The sequence below is a fragment of the Bison bison genome, unplaced genomic scaffold, assembly GCF_000754665.1.
Source record: "Bison bison bison isolate TAMUID 2011002044 unplaced genomic scaffold, Bison_UMD1.0 scf7180017864135, whole genome shotgun sequence".
NCBI classification, from domain to species: Eukaryota; Metazoa; Chordata; class Mammalia; order Artiodactyla; family Bovidae; genus Bison; species Bison bison.
The window spans coordinates 5,683,972-5,699,106 of record NW_011494707.1 but is presented as its reverse complement, the minus strand read 5'-3'; the positions used below and the strand labels follow the sequence as shown (position 1 = coordinate 5,699,106).

General features: G+C 40.5%; 1 protein-coding gene across 1 annotated transcript in view; it reads left to right on the top strand.

Moving 5' to 3' along the window:
- The first annotated feature begins 1,987 nt into the window (after positions 1–1,987).
- Positions 1,988–15,135, top strand: part of KCNAB1 (potassium voltage-gated channel, shaker-related subfamily, beta member 1) — a 301,932-nt gene continuing 288,784 nt past the window's right edge. Inside the window, exon 1 of the mRNA XM_010839872.1 lies at positions 1,988–3,012. Within this exon, the coding sequence (XP_010838174.1) occupies positions 2,792–3,012 (221 nt within the window). The 5' untranslated portion in view covers positions 1,988–2,791. The remainder of the gene's footprint in view (positions 3,013–15,135) is intronic.

Sequence of the window (15,135 nt, the reverse complement as noted above, 5' to 3'; positions counted from 1 at the left end):
TTCTGAGCTGTTCTTTCTGATTCCTCCTACTGCTTCCTCTTCTCACTTTGACTCTTTTCCTGATTCACATTGGTTATTCCCGATGAGCCAGCTTACTGTGAAAAAAAGAAAAGTTCTAATGATCTGCTTCCTCTCTGCCCATTGTTATTTATTCCAGGGAACAAAATTTTGCTTCAGGAGCTACTTCCCTGCAGCTGAGGGTAAAAAGAAGGCAGCCTAGGTTCATTTGTCCCTTTCCACAATACTTACCTCTTCCTAAAGTCACTTCCCAACCACTAAACGGTAGGCACTATATTTATTTTGTTAAATAAGGAGGGGGAAGAGCATGGAGGGTAGAGGATGAGATTCCACATTGTCATTTAAACCTTATATGCAGGTTATAAAATGTTATGATTTGATTCATTATGATTCATCTCTGGAATGAAATTCAAAATAGGTATGTATTCGATTTGAAAATTTCATTCATACAACTTAATTTGGGGAGAAGTAGTCAGAATTGCTATATATATATATATATGTCACATTGACACAGCCAGAGTGTATGTTCTCCTCACCCCAGCCAGTCTCTGGGAAGACAGACTTATTCCTCTCCAGCTAATCAAATTCATGTCCCAGGCAAAGTTCTGTAGTCTTTGAGGGCTGCCTGGGCTTCTGGAGGTCTAGCCTGCATCTAGGCTATCTTTGTATCCCAGCAACAAACAATCAGGTGCATAATAGGGATTCACTACAAATGTACAGGATAAATCAAAATGAAAAACTTTCTCTAGCCTCCTATAATCACTCTCCTGCTTAACTCTAGTGTACTTGCTGTCCATACCACTCTTTCAAACTTTTTTAATTAATCTCTTTAAGGGTTATTGCCTTATTCTTCCCATCCAGGTTGCCAGTTCCTTGAGAAGGATAGTGCTTCATTTTTTTCTCCACATTTCTTTCTAATGCCTAATATGGAGATGGTGCTTACAAATATTGATTTAAACACTTCCTTTTTTCTTGACAGCAGTTTCTGTTGGGAACCACCTTTAGAGAGCTGATTTTGCAGAAGGTGCAGTTTTAATTTTAAAACTTAAAAAATTTTAATTAAAAAAAATTTATTTTTGGTTGCACTGGGCCTTTGTTGCAGTACACGGGCTTCTCATTGCAAGTCTTCTCGTTGCAGACACAAGCTTTAGAGCACTTGGACTTCAGGTGTTACACAGCACGCGGGCTCAGTAGTTCTGGTGCAGGGACTTTTTGCTCCCCTGCATGTGGGGTCTTCCAGAATCAGAGATCTAACCCTTGTCCCCTGCATTGGTAGGCGGGTTCTTAACCACTGGACCACCAGGGAAGCCCCACAGTTTTATTGCAAGCATATCTATCTAAAAAAAAGCTCTGACTGCCGTGCATTTCAAACAGATAAATTATTAGCCCCCTGCTGCTTGGTTTGGTTCAATCACACTTACTGAGGAGTTGCTTTGAATCTGACATTGAAACAGGCAATATTTCTGCCTCATAGGAACATTCAGAGAAGACAGGAGATGCCTTGCTGCCTACCCTTGACCTGGAGATAATGCTTGTCCTCACCAGCTGGTCATAGTCCCAGTCACATGCCCTGGACCTTTCTGGGTGGTGACTTGGACCTTCTGCTTAGCTAGTGCAGCCCCCTTCTGGGTGCACTAAATTGCTGCCTCCTCTCCCATCCTTCACCCTCCTTTGTGAGCCAGAATAGATTTTGCAGCAAGTTAGGTTACTTGACTGAAAAGTCTGCACTGTCTTTTCAGTAAACTTCAAACTAATTTGCTTAAGAAGTAAGTAATATGCAAATGTGAAATAAATGCTGGTAAGGCTAATAACAGGGATTTCAAGCTGTGTTGTAACAAACCAGTCACAGAGTATTCACGTGTTAATTCACTGGCATGTTCTCTGGCATAAGCACCCCCATCCTTCCTTCCCCCATTCCAACTGTTGTGCTGCAGCAGAATTTGGTCTGAGTCTGGGCAGAGTCCCTCTTGAAAAGCAGCCCTCCAGCTTCTATTACAGCAAGAGTCTGGTGAAAGTGATTCTTGCTTTCCCCACACACAAAGGCAAGGAGCTCTTTAAAGGGACCTTCCTGCTCCTCCATGCAGCCGCAAACCGTGTGGGTACGGATTCAATGACCCAGGCTTTTGCCTGAAAATGAATGGGGAGGGGTCTTGAGGAGCTCCTAGGACCTCCCGGAGTGGGCCAGGGAGGGAGCTGACAGCCTGAGTGGATGGAGAGCACCGGTCCCTGGGGAGCGGCTTGCCATTAGCTGCTTCTTGGGATGCTCCACGCGCCAGTAGAGCATCCTGCCTTTGGTCCAGAGGGTGCTAGCGGCGCGTCTTGCGGTATGCCTGCGTGGATTTGAGCCATCGCCCAGAGGCGAACCCGCATTCAGACACGGCGGACGGGCCTCTGCCAGGGCTGCGTGCAGTCAGCACGAATGCTTAGCTCCAGGCGTCTGCCCAAGCCTCCCGACTACATGGATTTGGCTGTTTAATCAAGCGAGATTACTGCCTGGGAAGATTTGCGAGCCTGATCCGCGCTCCAGCTGCTGTGACAACTTAAGGGCTGGCTGTTTACTTCTGTTGGTGTCTGGGACTCTGTCCTGCGCCGCAGCCACTCCTGCCACTTTCCCGGACTCTGAAGTCAGCCGCGAGGACTCCTCTGCCGGCATTCCGAGGAAGAGGGAGCAAGGAGGGGTTAAAAGACGAGCAGACCCTCCCAACTGCTCGATCTCTCCTGACTGCCTGTGTTCTGGGGTTCTGAGAGGGACCGCGCGGTGCCCGGGGAAGCAATGCAAGTCTCCATAGCCTGCACCGAGCATAATTTGAAGAGTCGGAATGGTGAGGACAGACTTCTGAGCAAGCAGAGCTCCACCGCCCCCAATGTGGTGAACGCAGCCCGGGCCAAATTCCGCACGGTTGCTATCATCGCTCGCAGCCTAGGGACCTTCACCCCTCAGCATCACATCTCTCTCAAAGAGTCCACTGCAAAGCAGACTGGCATGAAATATAGGTATGGACGTATTGCTAAGATTCCCTCTGCCCCGGGTTTCTGTGTTGTATTACAGGTGTAGTGGAGACAATTCAGCGGTTTTGAAAAGTGACTGACTTATTGGTGGGCTGCTTAATTTAGAATTTTCAGGTGTCTTTAAAATAGGAAACGTGCCTTTCCTTAGGAAAGTGGAAAACCCAAGGTGGTTGTGTGGTGTTGTATTATGTATAGGATTTAAAAACTGTGGCCCATTTTGTATATTCTAAAGTGTTATGAACACCTTAAGAGCTGTATGAATTTCGTCTTCCGAGAATAACACAGCAGCTGAAAACTGGTATTGAGATTAGAGTAGCTTTTCAAGAGCAAATGTGCCTGTCCTATTTTATGGTACAGACTGTAGTTTCTGTGATTATACTATTAAAAATAGTTTTCCATCTAGTACTGTATTCTTATTTATCTTTTGAAAGCTCAAGTTGACAAATGCTGGGCAGTCTTTTAAGGAAGTTCTGTTACAGGGAAGAAACACTTATACTGGTAAGTTAGTTTGAACACTGACATACTTAAACCCAAATTATTCTTGAAATACAGTGCAGACCTTATGAAATATAGAGAAAAAGTCAATTGTTGTAATATTACTGATTTCTTCATAAATTTTTAATCTCCCCTTCCCTCTATGCTGCTTTCCAGAGCTGGAAATCTTCCTGGTAATAGTTGATGCTCTCTTTAATAGGGAATGACTGAAATTTGAAAAGTAGAAAATTTCATTATTCAATTCTGTGACTCTTGCCTCCTCATTGTATTTGTTTTGTGCCGAATCTTTCTGACTTTCTTTCTTTAAAACTCCTGTGGTTTTTGTCTCTGAAAGTCTTTGCAGATGTAGAGAAGAGCTTATGATGCGTTTTCCAAAGGCTTTGGTGATTCTAGTTTGCTGATACAACTTTGTCCATTATTTATATTTAACTTTCCTTCATCTTTGTTAGGAACCAGGTTTTAGGATGAAAGGAACTTAATGCAATTAAAATAACTCCCGTGAACACTTAAGACTAGGTTTTCCTTGTGGGGATTCTGAAATAAGCATTCAAACCAATTTCTATAAAAGTTGTCCTTGAAAAAAGTTTCTTTGCAGAGTTAACAGGGAATCTCATTGAAAAAACAGCAAGCCCTGTTGTTTTGGTATATTTTTGAGCCATTAAGAAATAAAGCCTTGAATTTGATGGGGTAGACTGACTGAAAATTTATAGCTAAAGCGCTTTGCCCCAACTGCGGTACAGTGCAAGCAGCCTAACTCCAGACAACTCCTTGAAGTATCACTGGTGTGAGGACCTCTGCTTTTCTTGATATTTCCAGGGTGGAGAATGGGGCCCCATGACAGGTTGGTAACTAGGACTGCAGTCTTGAGTGCACTGGCATTTCTATTGCTGCTTCTGTGGCACACACCCAGCCTCTGCCCGGTGGCCACGATACTGCTCCGGGTGCACTTCAGCAGCTCTGATGGAGATGGAGAGGAGTTGCTGCCTTCTTGGGCAGGGCCCCTGGGAATGGTACACTCAGGGTTAAAGCAGACTGCAGAGGTAATTTGAACCGTGGCCTTCAGCAGCACCTTGAGCTCTCTTTTTGTAAGCCAGAAGGGATAAATAGTAACACCCTTCATTTCTTGTGGCAGAGTTTCATAGTTGCTTGTGAATTAGTGTATTGGAAGAGTTTCCTCTCAGGAAAGCAGGAGATTGCCATTATGGTTTTTCTGGTAATGTAGCTCAGCTCAGTTTGAATGATAATACACACCAGAAGCTCAGTGTATAAGATTCACTTGGGCATCTTTCATTACTACCAACTAAGGACAGCTCTTTCCTGACAAAAAGCTAGCCATCTGCAGTCTTCAGGACAACTTGAAGTATTTGCTGTTTATGGTGACTGGACATTACCTGGTTTCTACTCCCCCTCTTATTCTGAATTGTTCCATCTATGACAGGCAGGTGGTTTTGTGTGTGTGTGAGTGTGACTTAACTCCTTTGTCTTTCAAATTCTACTTAGAGTGACCTTTCAGGAAAGAGATCAGGAGATTATGCCAAATGTACACTAAGACTTTCTTAGGGTTGGAGAAAGAAAGAAGAGAAAGACAGAAGTAGGGAGGGACAGAAGTAGAAGGGAAAGAGACTATAATATACTTTATAAAAATGATAGAAATATTCTATTAGTTATATTTTTTGGCATTGATGTCACTAAAATATATTGTGCATGCAAAAAGTATTTATTACTAATAATGTAGCAAAAAATTTAAAAAATAATGCCATAGACTTGGGGAGGTAATTGGCTTGGGTAAACAATCAGGAGAATGCCTGAAGGCACTAGAATGGAAAATCAGTGGTTAATTGTGTTTATAATAATATTCTCATCCTTGAAAATGATTTCCATTGGCACAACTTAACTGGGATCCATGAATCCTATAGAAAGTAAAAATATTGTCTTTGTGTATATTTTTGAGGAGAGGGTTCATAGCATTGGTCAGAATTTTTAAAGTGCTTACCACTCAGTAATTGTCAAAAAAATGTTATGGAATGAAGAGATACCCATTTAATCAACAAATATTTACTGAGCACCTGTTCTGTGGCAAGAACCCTATTAGAAATGGGTACGCAAATGTGTAGAAACCAGATAAGGTTTGGGGTTCGCATTCATACGAAAACAGACCATGAATAAGCAAACTCACAAATACATAATAATTTTATACTATAAGATGTTTTTATGAAGGCCATATTTTTGGGGTTCATAGTCAGACCTCAACCAACCTATTGGTCCATTTTGAGGTTACCATCTCAGTTATGGTTGCATCTTGGGGCACAAGTCATTGTGCCCATATCTGCCATCTATTTGCCATCCCAGGGACTTCTTTCAGGTTCCAGCCTTGCTGTAGGGGGCTACCTGGCCATTGAGGACCTACTTACAACCCTGAGTAGAAGATTTCTACTCATTTAATACCTTATGACTTTTAAAGCAAAACTCATAGCTTATAATTTCCATCCTGACATTGCCAACCTGACATTAATCAGGAACTCATGAACTTGGGATTTTAGAAAGAATTAATATACACTTGTATGAAGCATCTGAATTTTGCAAGAATACTCAAAGCCACTTTTACCTTCACATCAGCATTGTGCAAGAATCTTGCATAAAATTAACTATTGTTTCAAGGCTGATGGTGAGAAAAAAAATCCACCAGAGCAATCTGCTATTCAAATGTCACTGTAAGTTCAAGAGAACAAAATTCCATCTAACATTTATCTTGGGAACTATCTTGTGTGTAGATAATACAGGACTATTGTGTTTCTTATAGTTTTTATACTTGTGCCTTATTAATACATAAGAGGTCCTTTATCTTAGTTTTGCATATATTTTTAATATTAGAGTTCATCACACTGTTAGAGTTTGATATACACTCTGCAGGTATACATGATAGATGTTTACATGATATATATACATGTGATGGGAATCACATAGAGGTAGATACATACATCAACCTTTTATCCTAAGAAAGGCAAATCACTCAGAAAAGGAATTAAGCCAGCTTTTTTTGGTTGCTTTTGTTTAATTGATTTATTAGGTGTTTTTTTTAAGATTTTTTTTTTTTAGAATGATCCAGCTACTAGTGATTGACGTGATCTCAGAGCTTTTGTTATTCATATTTGAGCACATTTGTGCTGATAAGCTACTCCTCTATTCCAAAATTTTTACTTTAGTTCCAGAACAGATTGAATGTCAATGAACCCAATTTCATGAAAAAAGTATTATTTGTAACATATACATTTGTACCAATATAACTTTGTGTTATATAGTTGCATAAAACATGCTTTGAAATTCTTAAGAGAATTATTTACAAGAAGGAAATTGTCTGAGCAATAATCTTTAATTCCACTATAAAATTTCTCCTTTTTTGGAGTCAATCCATTTTACCTTTTTTTTTGTCATTATTAAATTTTTTAATTCAAATAATTATAGATCACAGAAATTCACAAAAAAAGTACAGGGAATTTTTATGTAACTAAATGATTTTTCTCCATTGAGAACATCTTGTATAACTATAGCACAGCATCAAAACTAGTAGATTGACATTACTGCAATCCACAGAATTTGTTCAGATTTTACTGGTTATCAGGTATTCATGTGTGTGTATTTCTATGTCTGTGCAATTAACCACATGTAGAAGTTTGTATAACTGCCACCACAATGAAGCATTAAAATTGCTTCATCACCACAAGGCTCCCTCATACTACCCCTTTACAGTCACATCCATCCTCTTTGGCAATCCTTAATCCTTAGCATCCACTAGTCGCTGATCCTCTATAATTTGTTGTTTCAAGAACATTATATAAATGGGATCATACAGTTTGTAATATTTTGGCATTGGCTTTTTCCATTCTGCATAACTCTCTTGAGACTCATCCAGATTGTGTGTATCAATAGTTCATTCCTTCTTACTGAGTAGTAGCTCATGGTAAGAATGTTTCATGATTTTTTTAACCATTCGTTGAGTGAAGGACAATTGGGTTATTGTCATCATAGATAACTTCAGATTAGAGAATTATTCCCAAATTTCTTCATTGCCATTCTGTAGCTCAAGGGATAAAATCCCAGCTACCTAGCATGGTACCTGAGATCCTTCATGGTCTGGCATTCACCATGCTTTACAGTCACTACTCTGTTCTTATCTCTGACAACTTGGTTTTATCAGAAGTACCTACTCGAGACAGCAATTCCTTATAGTACCCTGGATCTTCTTGGTTTTTTATGCCTCTGTATCATTTTCCATGCTAGTCCTTCTACCCCTGGGATTCTCCTACCTCCTTTAGACAGTTAGGCAAGCTACCATGCATCCTCTAAGACCCAACTTTAGCCTAACCTTCTTTGTGAAACCTTGCCTGGCTGCACCCCGTACAGCACTAAATACTTGTTCTTTAGTGCGTCCACTGCATCTGATTCTTATTTCTGTTATGGAATTTATTGATCATGTAGTGTTTCTATTATCCATTTGCATCTGTATCTTCCCCATTAGTCTGTAAACAGCTTGAGGTTTGACTCTGGCTCATCTCTATAACCCCAGAGTCTAAGCTGGCACCTGGCACATAATAACTGCTCAATAAATGCTTGGAAAATGAATGACCACACATGCAGGATACTGTGTAAAATGCTGGGGATACAGACTGAGGGTCCTCTCTTGAGTATTTCCAGTTTAGTATGGTGGTGTGGTGTGTGTACTCAGTCATGTCCAATTCTCTGTGACCCCATTGATTGTAGCCTGCCAGGCTCCTCTGTCTTTGGGATTTCCCAGGCAAGAATACTGGAGTGCGTTGCATTTCCTCCTCCAGGGGATCTTCCCAACCCAGGGATTGGACATGTGTCTCCTGCATTGGCAGGCAGATTCTTTACCACTACATCACCTGGGAGGCCCAATGTGGCTAGATACCTGCATGAAAAGGCTGCACATGTTAAGTGATACAAAGAATAATTGTTGCTATAGTTTGAGGAGCCATCATTCATTAGGGGCTGTAGGAGTTAGGGAGAGGTTTCATGAGAAAGATCAGGGAAGCTTGATGTTGAGAAAGGAGAAATACCAAGATGAGCAGAAAGGAGGATGAGATCTTATAGACTGCAGCAGAGGAGCAGCCTGTCCCAAAGGCTGTGCGTGGAGTCCTGAGAAATAATGGAGTAGGGCAGAGAGTTCATACAGGGAAGTGGTGAGAGGGCATCCTGTAGAGGCAAAGAGGAGTTGGATGTAAGGGGAACATCAGCAGTGAAGAATCATTTCAGATTTTTGAACAAGGTGTCTGGTTACAAAGTTCTATTAAGAAGAAATTAATCTGGCAGCTGCTCCAAAAAAAAAAAAAAAATCTAACAGTTGTAAGTTTGAAACAAGAGAATTTATGTTGAATTTCAAGGCACTTTCTATTTTCCTATAAAAATAAGACTACATAAAAAAGGCTCGGACCAGATGCCTTTCTCAGGCCCTTCCTCCTCTAGCCTCTTTATTAAAGCACACATCTCATCCACAGTTCTTTACCTCCCACGAATGGTGGGCAGATTTTGAATCAAAGCAATTGAAGTGAAAGATCAATCTTGTCAGCTGATTATGTAAAAAGCACTGAGTGTGTGTGAGTGTGTGTGTATGCTTGTGAGCTTCCGTATGGGGAAAAGTGGGAGGAAATAGGTGGGCTGAAGAGGAGGAAGGGGAGAAGTGCCAGCTCTGTGGCTGTTTCAAATAGAGATATTTGATTTTAGTCCAGAGAAGAGAGCAGCTTGGATATTTAAAATGCCGTTTTGGGGGAGAGCGGGTAAAGAATGCCATTGTCATTTGCACTTATACCCATGGGTGTGGGCTTTCCTCTCTTCCTCAAAGCAAAATGATGAAAATGGGGGAGGTGGAGAAACCTTCCTAAAAGTTGGTTGCTGATTCAGTCTCATAGAGTTTATTCCGCCTCTGCAAGTCATCAGCTAGAAGTCTGGCATCCATGGGATGGTGAGAAAATGGTAGGAGGGGAGGGAGCCTCCTGCAACTGGTAGGCAAACGTAGTTCCAGGTCTGCAGCTCTGGAAATGTATGTGTGCACGATCTGTGTGTGTGTGTGTGTGTGTGTACACACATGCACAAGTAAAGAAATCTACCCAAGTATTTCCAGAAAGAACTTGTTTTCTAGCTGAGATCTTCAGTTGGCTTACTATATTTGGAGCCCTTAATCCTAAATCCATTCAGTGACCCTCTTTGGACGTGCACTCATTATAGAAATTCTTTTTTTAAAAAATTTCTGTAAACATTTGCACTTGTGGTAATTTGAGAAATGTTCTGAGAGAAGGAGGAGAAAAAATTCCATTACATTGAAAAGGGAAATCAGATTCATAAGTTTCACTTTGATTTTTTAAATTAATTTCATCAAATGCATAGTTTGTCATTACTATATGAATTCATGAACAGATGAGATTTGGGTCCAGTGAATTGATCAAAGTATAGGACTCCTGGTTTCTTTGAGTATGTTTCACAACTTTTGTTTTGAAAAAAAGAGAATACCAGTTTATGAGAAGAACTGAATTCACATGTATTGATCCATCCATTTCCTTATAAGAATTTCAAAGCCATTTTGGGAGTCATCAGAAATAATAAAAAATAATTTGATGCTGCAATTTTAATTATGTTGTGTGCTTAAAAATATTTCTATGACCAGTTTTCCACTCTTTTCAGAATTAGAAGATAAGAGTGATAGAGACTGAAGGATTAAGGCCAAAAAAAGTCTTTCAAATTTCCACTTCAATACTGAGAATTTTTAATCCTGTATAATCACAGAAATAAATGAATTAGCTGTGGTTGTTGTCACTGAGGAAACTTCAGACTCCATCTAGTTCGGTCACATCATTTTATGCAGAATGACCAGTTCCTTGATCACAGTTACTCAAGGAGCTGATGAAAGGGTCAAGGTCAAACTCAGGTCCTGGCTCCAAGAGCAGGATTCCTTATGCTCTGTTAGCTTCTACATGGTAGCTGCTTGATCATGCCCCATTTTTTAACACAGGAAAGAAGCACAGAGCATGAAACACTTCTAGAAGGGACAATTCCTTTCTATACATGTGCATAGTCTGCAGTTCAAGCTTTTATCTCTAGAAGAAGGAAAGCCCTGCTGTGCATTCGAAGAGCCAGACCAGCTTCCTTCGTCTCCTGCAGAGTTGTGAGGACCCCAAAGTGCCCCCGGAGCAGCTCTCTACTTATACTAATTCTGAAGCTGAACATGAATTAACTTTCAGATGACAGTGTGCTTGGTATTACAGTTTCTAAATAACTGGTGTCTCAGAAAGAAATCTACAAACCCTTGGGCGCAGGTGATAGGACAGGAATACATGTCAATCCTGGATATGAAATGCTCCTTAGGGCATTCAGCACTGAACATACTTCACTCTCCTCCATGCTTTGAGATTACTTTGAAAACTTGCTCCCGAGACTCAGAATCAAAATGCATTTAAAAAAAACCCTTGCAGGTTGATTTTCAGTTACTCAGATTGGAAACCAAAACAGAAGCCCAGCAGTGATTTTTTTTTTCTTGGAATCGACAACTAGGGAGGACTCTGAGAGTCCTCACACAGGCCATCTGGTCCAGCTCTCATAAGAAATCTGTCCTGTTTTTCCAATTTGCACTGTGCAGCAACTACTTGTAAAGGCCCCTGAAGAAATATTGTGTAATCTCCTTTCACAGCAGTCAAGAAAAAAAAAATTTGGCTCATTTTTCTATGAATTAGAATCATTCAGTAAGCTCTGAAATCCTCGAGGAAGCAATAAAGTGAAGGCTCTTAGAATTCTTGTCTGTCGTCTGGACCCTAATAGTCAAAAGTCAGGCTGCAAATGGTAATAGAAAATTGAGAGGCAAGAAAGCAGGGGCACAGCAGTGAGGCAAGATGGGGAGCACCATGTCGTGCCGGAGGCTCCCAACCTCCTGTTGATATCTGGGGAGGAGAGTCTTTCCCATTCTGGTCCCAGCACCTGCTCTCCTGGCCTGACTGTTCTGCTGCTAAATGATCCAAGTCAAAAAGATACTTCACCATGAGAAAATTCCTCCTTGTGATCAATTCAGCTCCTTTCAAGCTGCATTGGAAGCTTCTTGGTTTGTCCTCAATTGAAAGGAAAATGAAAGTGTTAGTTATTCAGTCGTGTCTGACTCTTTGCAACCCCATGGACTGTGGCCTACCAGGCTTCTCTGTCATGAAATTCTCCAGGGAAGAATTCTGGAGTGGGTAACCATTCCCTTCTCCAGGGCATCTTCCCAACCCAGGGATTGAACCCGGGTCTTGAGATAGCTATAAGTATCTGCTTCATAAGTCCTCTGGTACTTGAAAACCATTACTAGGACTCAGCCTTCAAATTTCTAGGATGGTTCCTCCTCCTATACTTCATTTTCTGATTCCCAGCTGCAATTATGACTCTCACCTAAAGCCTCTATCCATCCAGAGCTGGATACAATTCCAAGTGTAGCTCTAGACTTTTTAGTACAGAATCATAAGATTACCTAATAACAGAAACATGCTCTGTCCCCTTGTCTGCATTCCATTGTTATGCTTATTGTTTAAGAAGAAAACAATACATTTTAACATTTTGAGCCAATCTTTGAAAAAATTGCTCTGAAACATTTTTAAATGTTCTGACCCATTTATTTGAATAATGGAGGATCCCTCTGCTGATATGTAGCAACTCTTATGAGATAATATGCTCTAAAGGTTTTAATGGTGACAGTTGAAATCTCTTGGGTTAAAGAAATATGAAAAAGGTTAATTCTGACATGTAAGTTTCAATAGCATTTGAGTATCTAGATAGAAAAACTAACAGCTTGCAATATGATTTATTTGCCTTTTGATATGCTCTTATAGAGATTCTTTTAATCTAGCAGGTTTTAATGTAAAAGCAACTGTGCATGACTAGCTTTATTAGCAGAAAAAGTTTTCTGTATTAGTAATTAACATCCTCCAAGACAATATCCCTGAAGGGACTTAACCGCAGGAAATTCCAAGCATAGTGTTCTCCATGATGAGTTTGTTATCTATTGGAAGGCCCATCTGCTTTGACAGAGCTCTTATATAAGAAAAGTGAGCTTTTCCCTGAAGAACATATGCTATTAAGGCACCCTCTTTTCCATTTCTTTGAAATTAATTTCCACATTAAACTTGGTTTTTGTGTTATGGGGTTTTGTTGTTAGTGTCTTTGGCCTGAGACCACAGCAACAAGCTTGTTATAAAAATCAACTGCGTAAATAACATGGCTTTAATGAATGCTATTCTCTCTCAACAAAAACCAGCAAAGAATTCCTCTGAGGCATTTGATGAAAATAGACCTTTTGAGTCACTCCTTCTCCATTTTCTACGTCTATATGAATAAGCACTTCTGCATTATGGAGTTTTTGCACTTACTGAAAAGAATGGAAATGCTCAGAAGATATCTTCATCTGATCACAGAGGGTTTTCATCTTAATGGAAAACATAGTTGTTCCATTATGATGAAGAGAAAATAAGCAAACTGTTCAAGGAGGCTCAGATAGAAAGTGGGAGTTGGGAAATTCATGGTCTAGCATACAACTTCTCACTCAATAATGGCTTATCTTTCATTTCTAAAGAAGAAGTTCAAGATTTCAATTACACTCAAATACAGTTTTTCCAAAAGCAATCTTTTAGAAATGAGGAGGCTTGGGTATCTTAGTCCATAAAAACACAGAATCATTCCTTAACCAGAGAAGCAAGTGTATGTTCGCCTGAGGGCTCCAGAGTCCACCAGATGTTTCCTAAGGTCTTCATCAGGACTTTCTGCAGTCCTATTTCAAAACAGGAAGTAATTTAGAAGGAGACGTGGCAAAGCTGGGCATTTTATACTGCAGTAATTTCCTATTGCTCCTGCAATAAACTGCCATGAAGTTAGTGCCTTAAAACAACACAAATGCGTTCTTTCACAGTCCTGGAAGCCAGAAATCTAAAACCAAGTTGTCAGCAGGGTTCTGTTCCTTCTGGAGGCCGCAGGGTAGAAATTATTTCCTCACCTTTTCCAGCTTCCAGAGGCCACTTGCATTTCTTGGCTCACGGCACCTTCCTCTGTCTTCTAAGCACCTCTCTCCAACTTCTGGAGAGATTGCACATCTCCTGTTTCTCACTTTGATCCTCCTGCTTCCCTCTTATAAGCACTGCTGAGACAACATTGGTTCCAGTGAGATAATCCAGTATAATCACCCCATCTCATAATCTTTAACTTAATCACACATGCAAAGTCCCCTTTACCGCATAAGTTAACATTATTCACAAGTTCCCAGTGATTAGGCTGTGAACATCTTTTAGAGGCCATTATACAGTTCTACCACATGTATCATGTAAATATGTTATGCAGAAGAGGGCCAAGTAAAGGAAACCAAAGTATCAAGCATTACATCCTCATTACTTTCTCTAGCATCTGAGACTCAGTCAGGTGAGGCAAGAGAGCAAAAGGAATAATGAGGTCATGGAATATGCAGGGCGATGTGGATTTTTCTCTGTCTAAGGCTATAGCTTAGGTTTGAATCAGAATAAAAATTCATATTTACAGTGTGTAGCTTCATTGTGAAAAAGTTTAAACAGCTTTATCTTGACCTTGGTAATTACCATAATGGCAGCTATTGCTTGAAATCTGTTCTGTTTCTTAGACCCCTTAATGCAACATCTGCTAGAAATATTCTGTTGTTTTTAATTCCAAGACCTAAGTAAAAATTGGTAAGTGGACAGTAATAGAAAAGTCAATGGATAGCCGTAAAGATCAAGCTGTAATTAAAATTCTCATGACTCCAGAAATATATATAACTGCTTCCAAATTTCATGACTGCAGTCTGTCAGCTCGGGAGTCTCACTTCTTCCGAGTACCTGGAGTGTGGGAGCCATGGCAGTGCATCTTTCATCCTGATATGATGTATCTGTGAGGCTCAGTACATAGATCACAATCTGTGGAAAATTCTGAAAGAGATGGGAATACCAGACCACCTGACCTGCCTCTTGAGAAATCTGTATGCAGGTCAGGAAGCAACAGTTAGAACTGGACATGGAACAACAGACTGGTTCCAAATAGGAAAAGGAGTTCATCAAGGCTGTATATTGTCGGCCTGCTTATTTAACTTCTATGCAGAGTACATCATGAGAAACGCTGGACTGGAAGAAGCACGAGCTGGAATCAAGATTGCCGGGAGAAATATCAATAACCTCAGATATGCAGATGACACCACCCTTATGGCAGAAAGTGAAGAGGAACTAAAAAGCCTCTTGATGAAAGTGAAAGAGGAGAGTGAAAAAGTTGGCTTAAAACTCAACATAGGGAAATAGATGGGGAAACAGTGGAAACAGTGTCAGACTTTATTTTTGGGGGCTCCCAAATCACTGCAGATGGTGACTGCAGCCATGAAATTAAAAGACGCTTACTCCTTGGAAGGAAAGTTATGACCAACCTAGATAGCATATTCAAAAGCAGAGACATTACTTTGCCAACAAAGGTTCGTCTAGTCAAGGCTATGGTTTTTCCTGTGGTCATGTATGGATGTGAGAGTTGGACTGTGAAGAAGGCTGAGCGCCGAAGAATTGATGCTTTTGAACTGTGGTGTTGGAGAAGACTGTTGAGAGT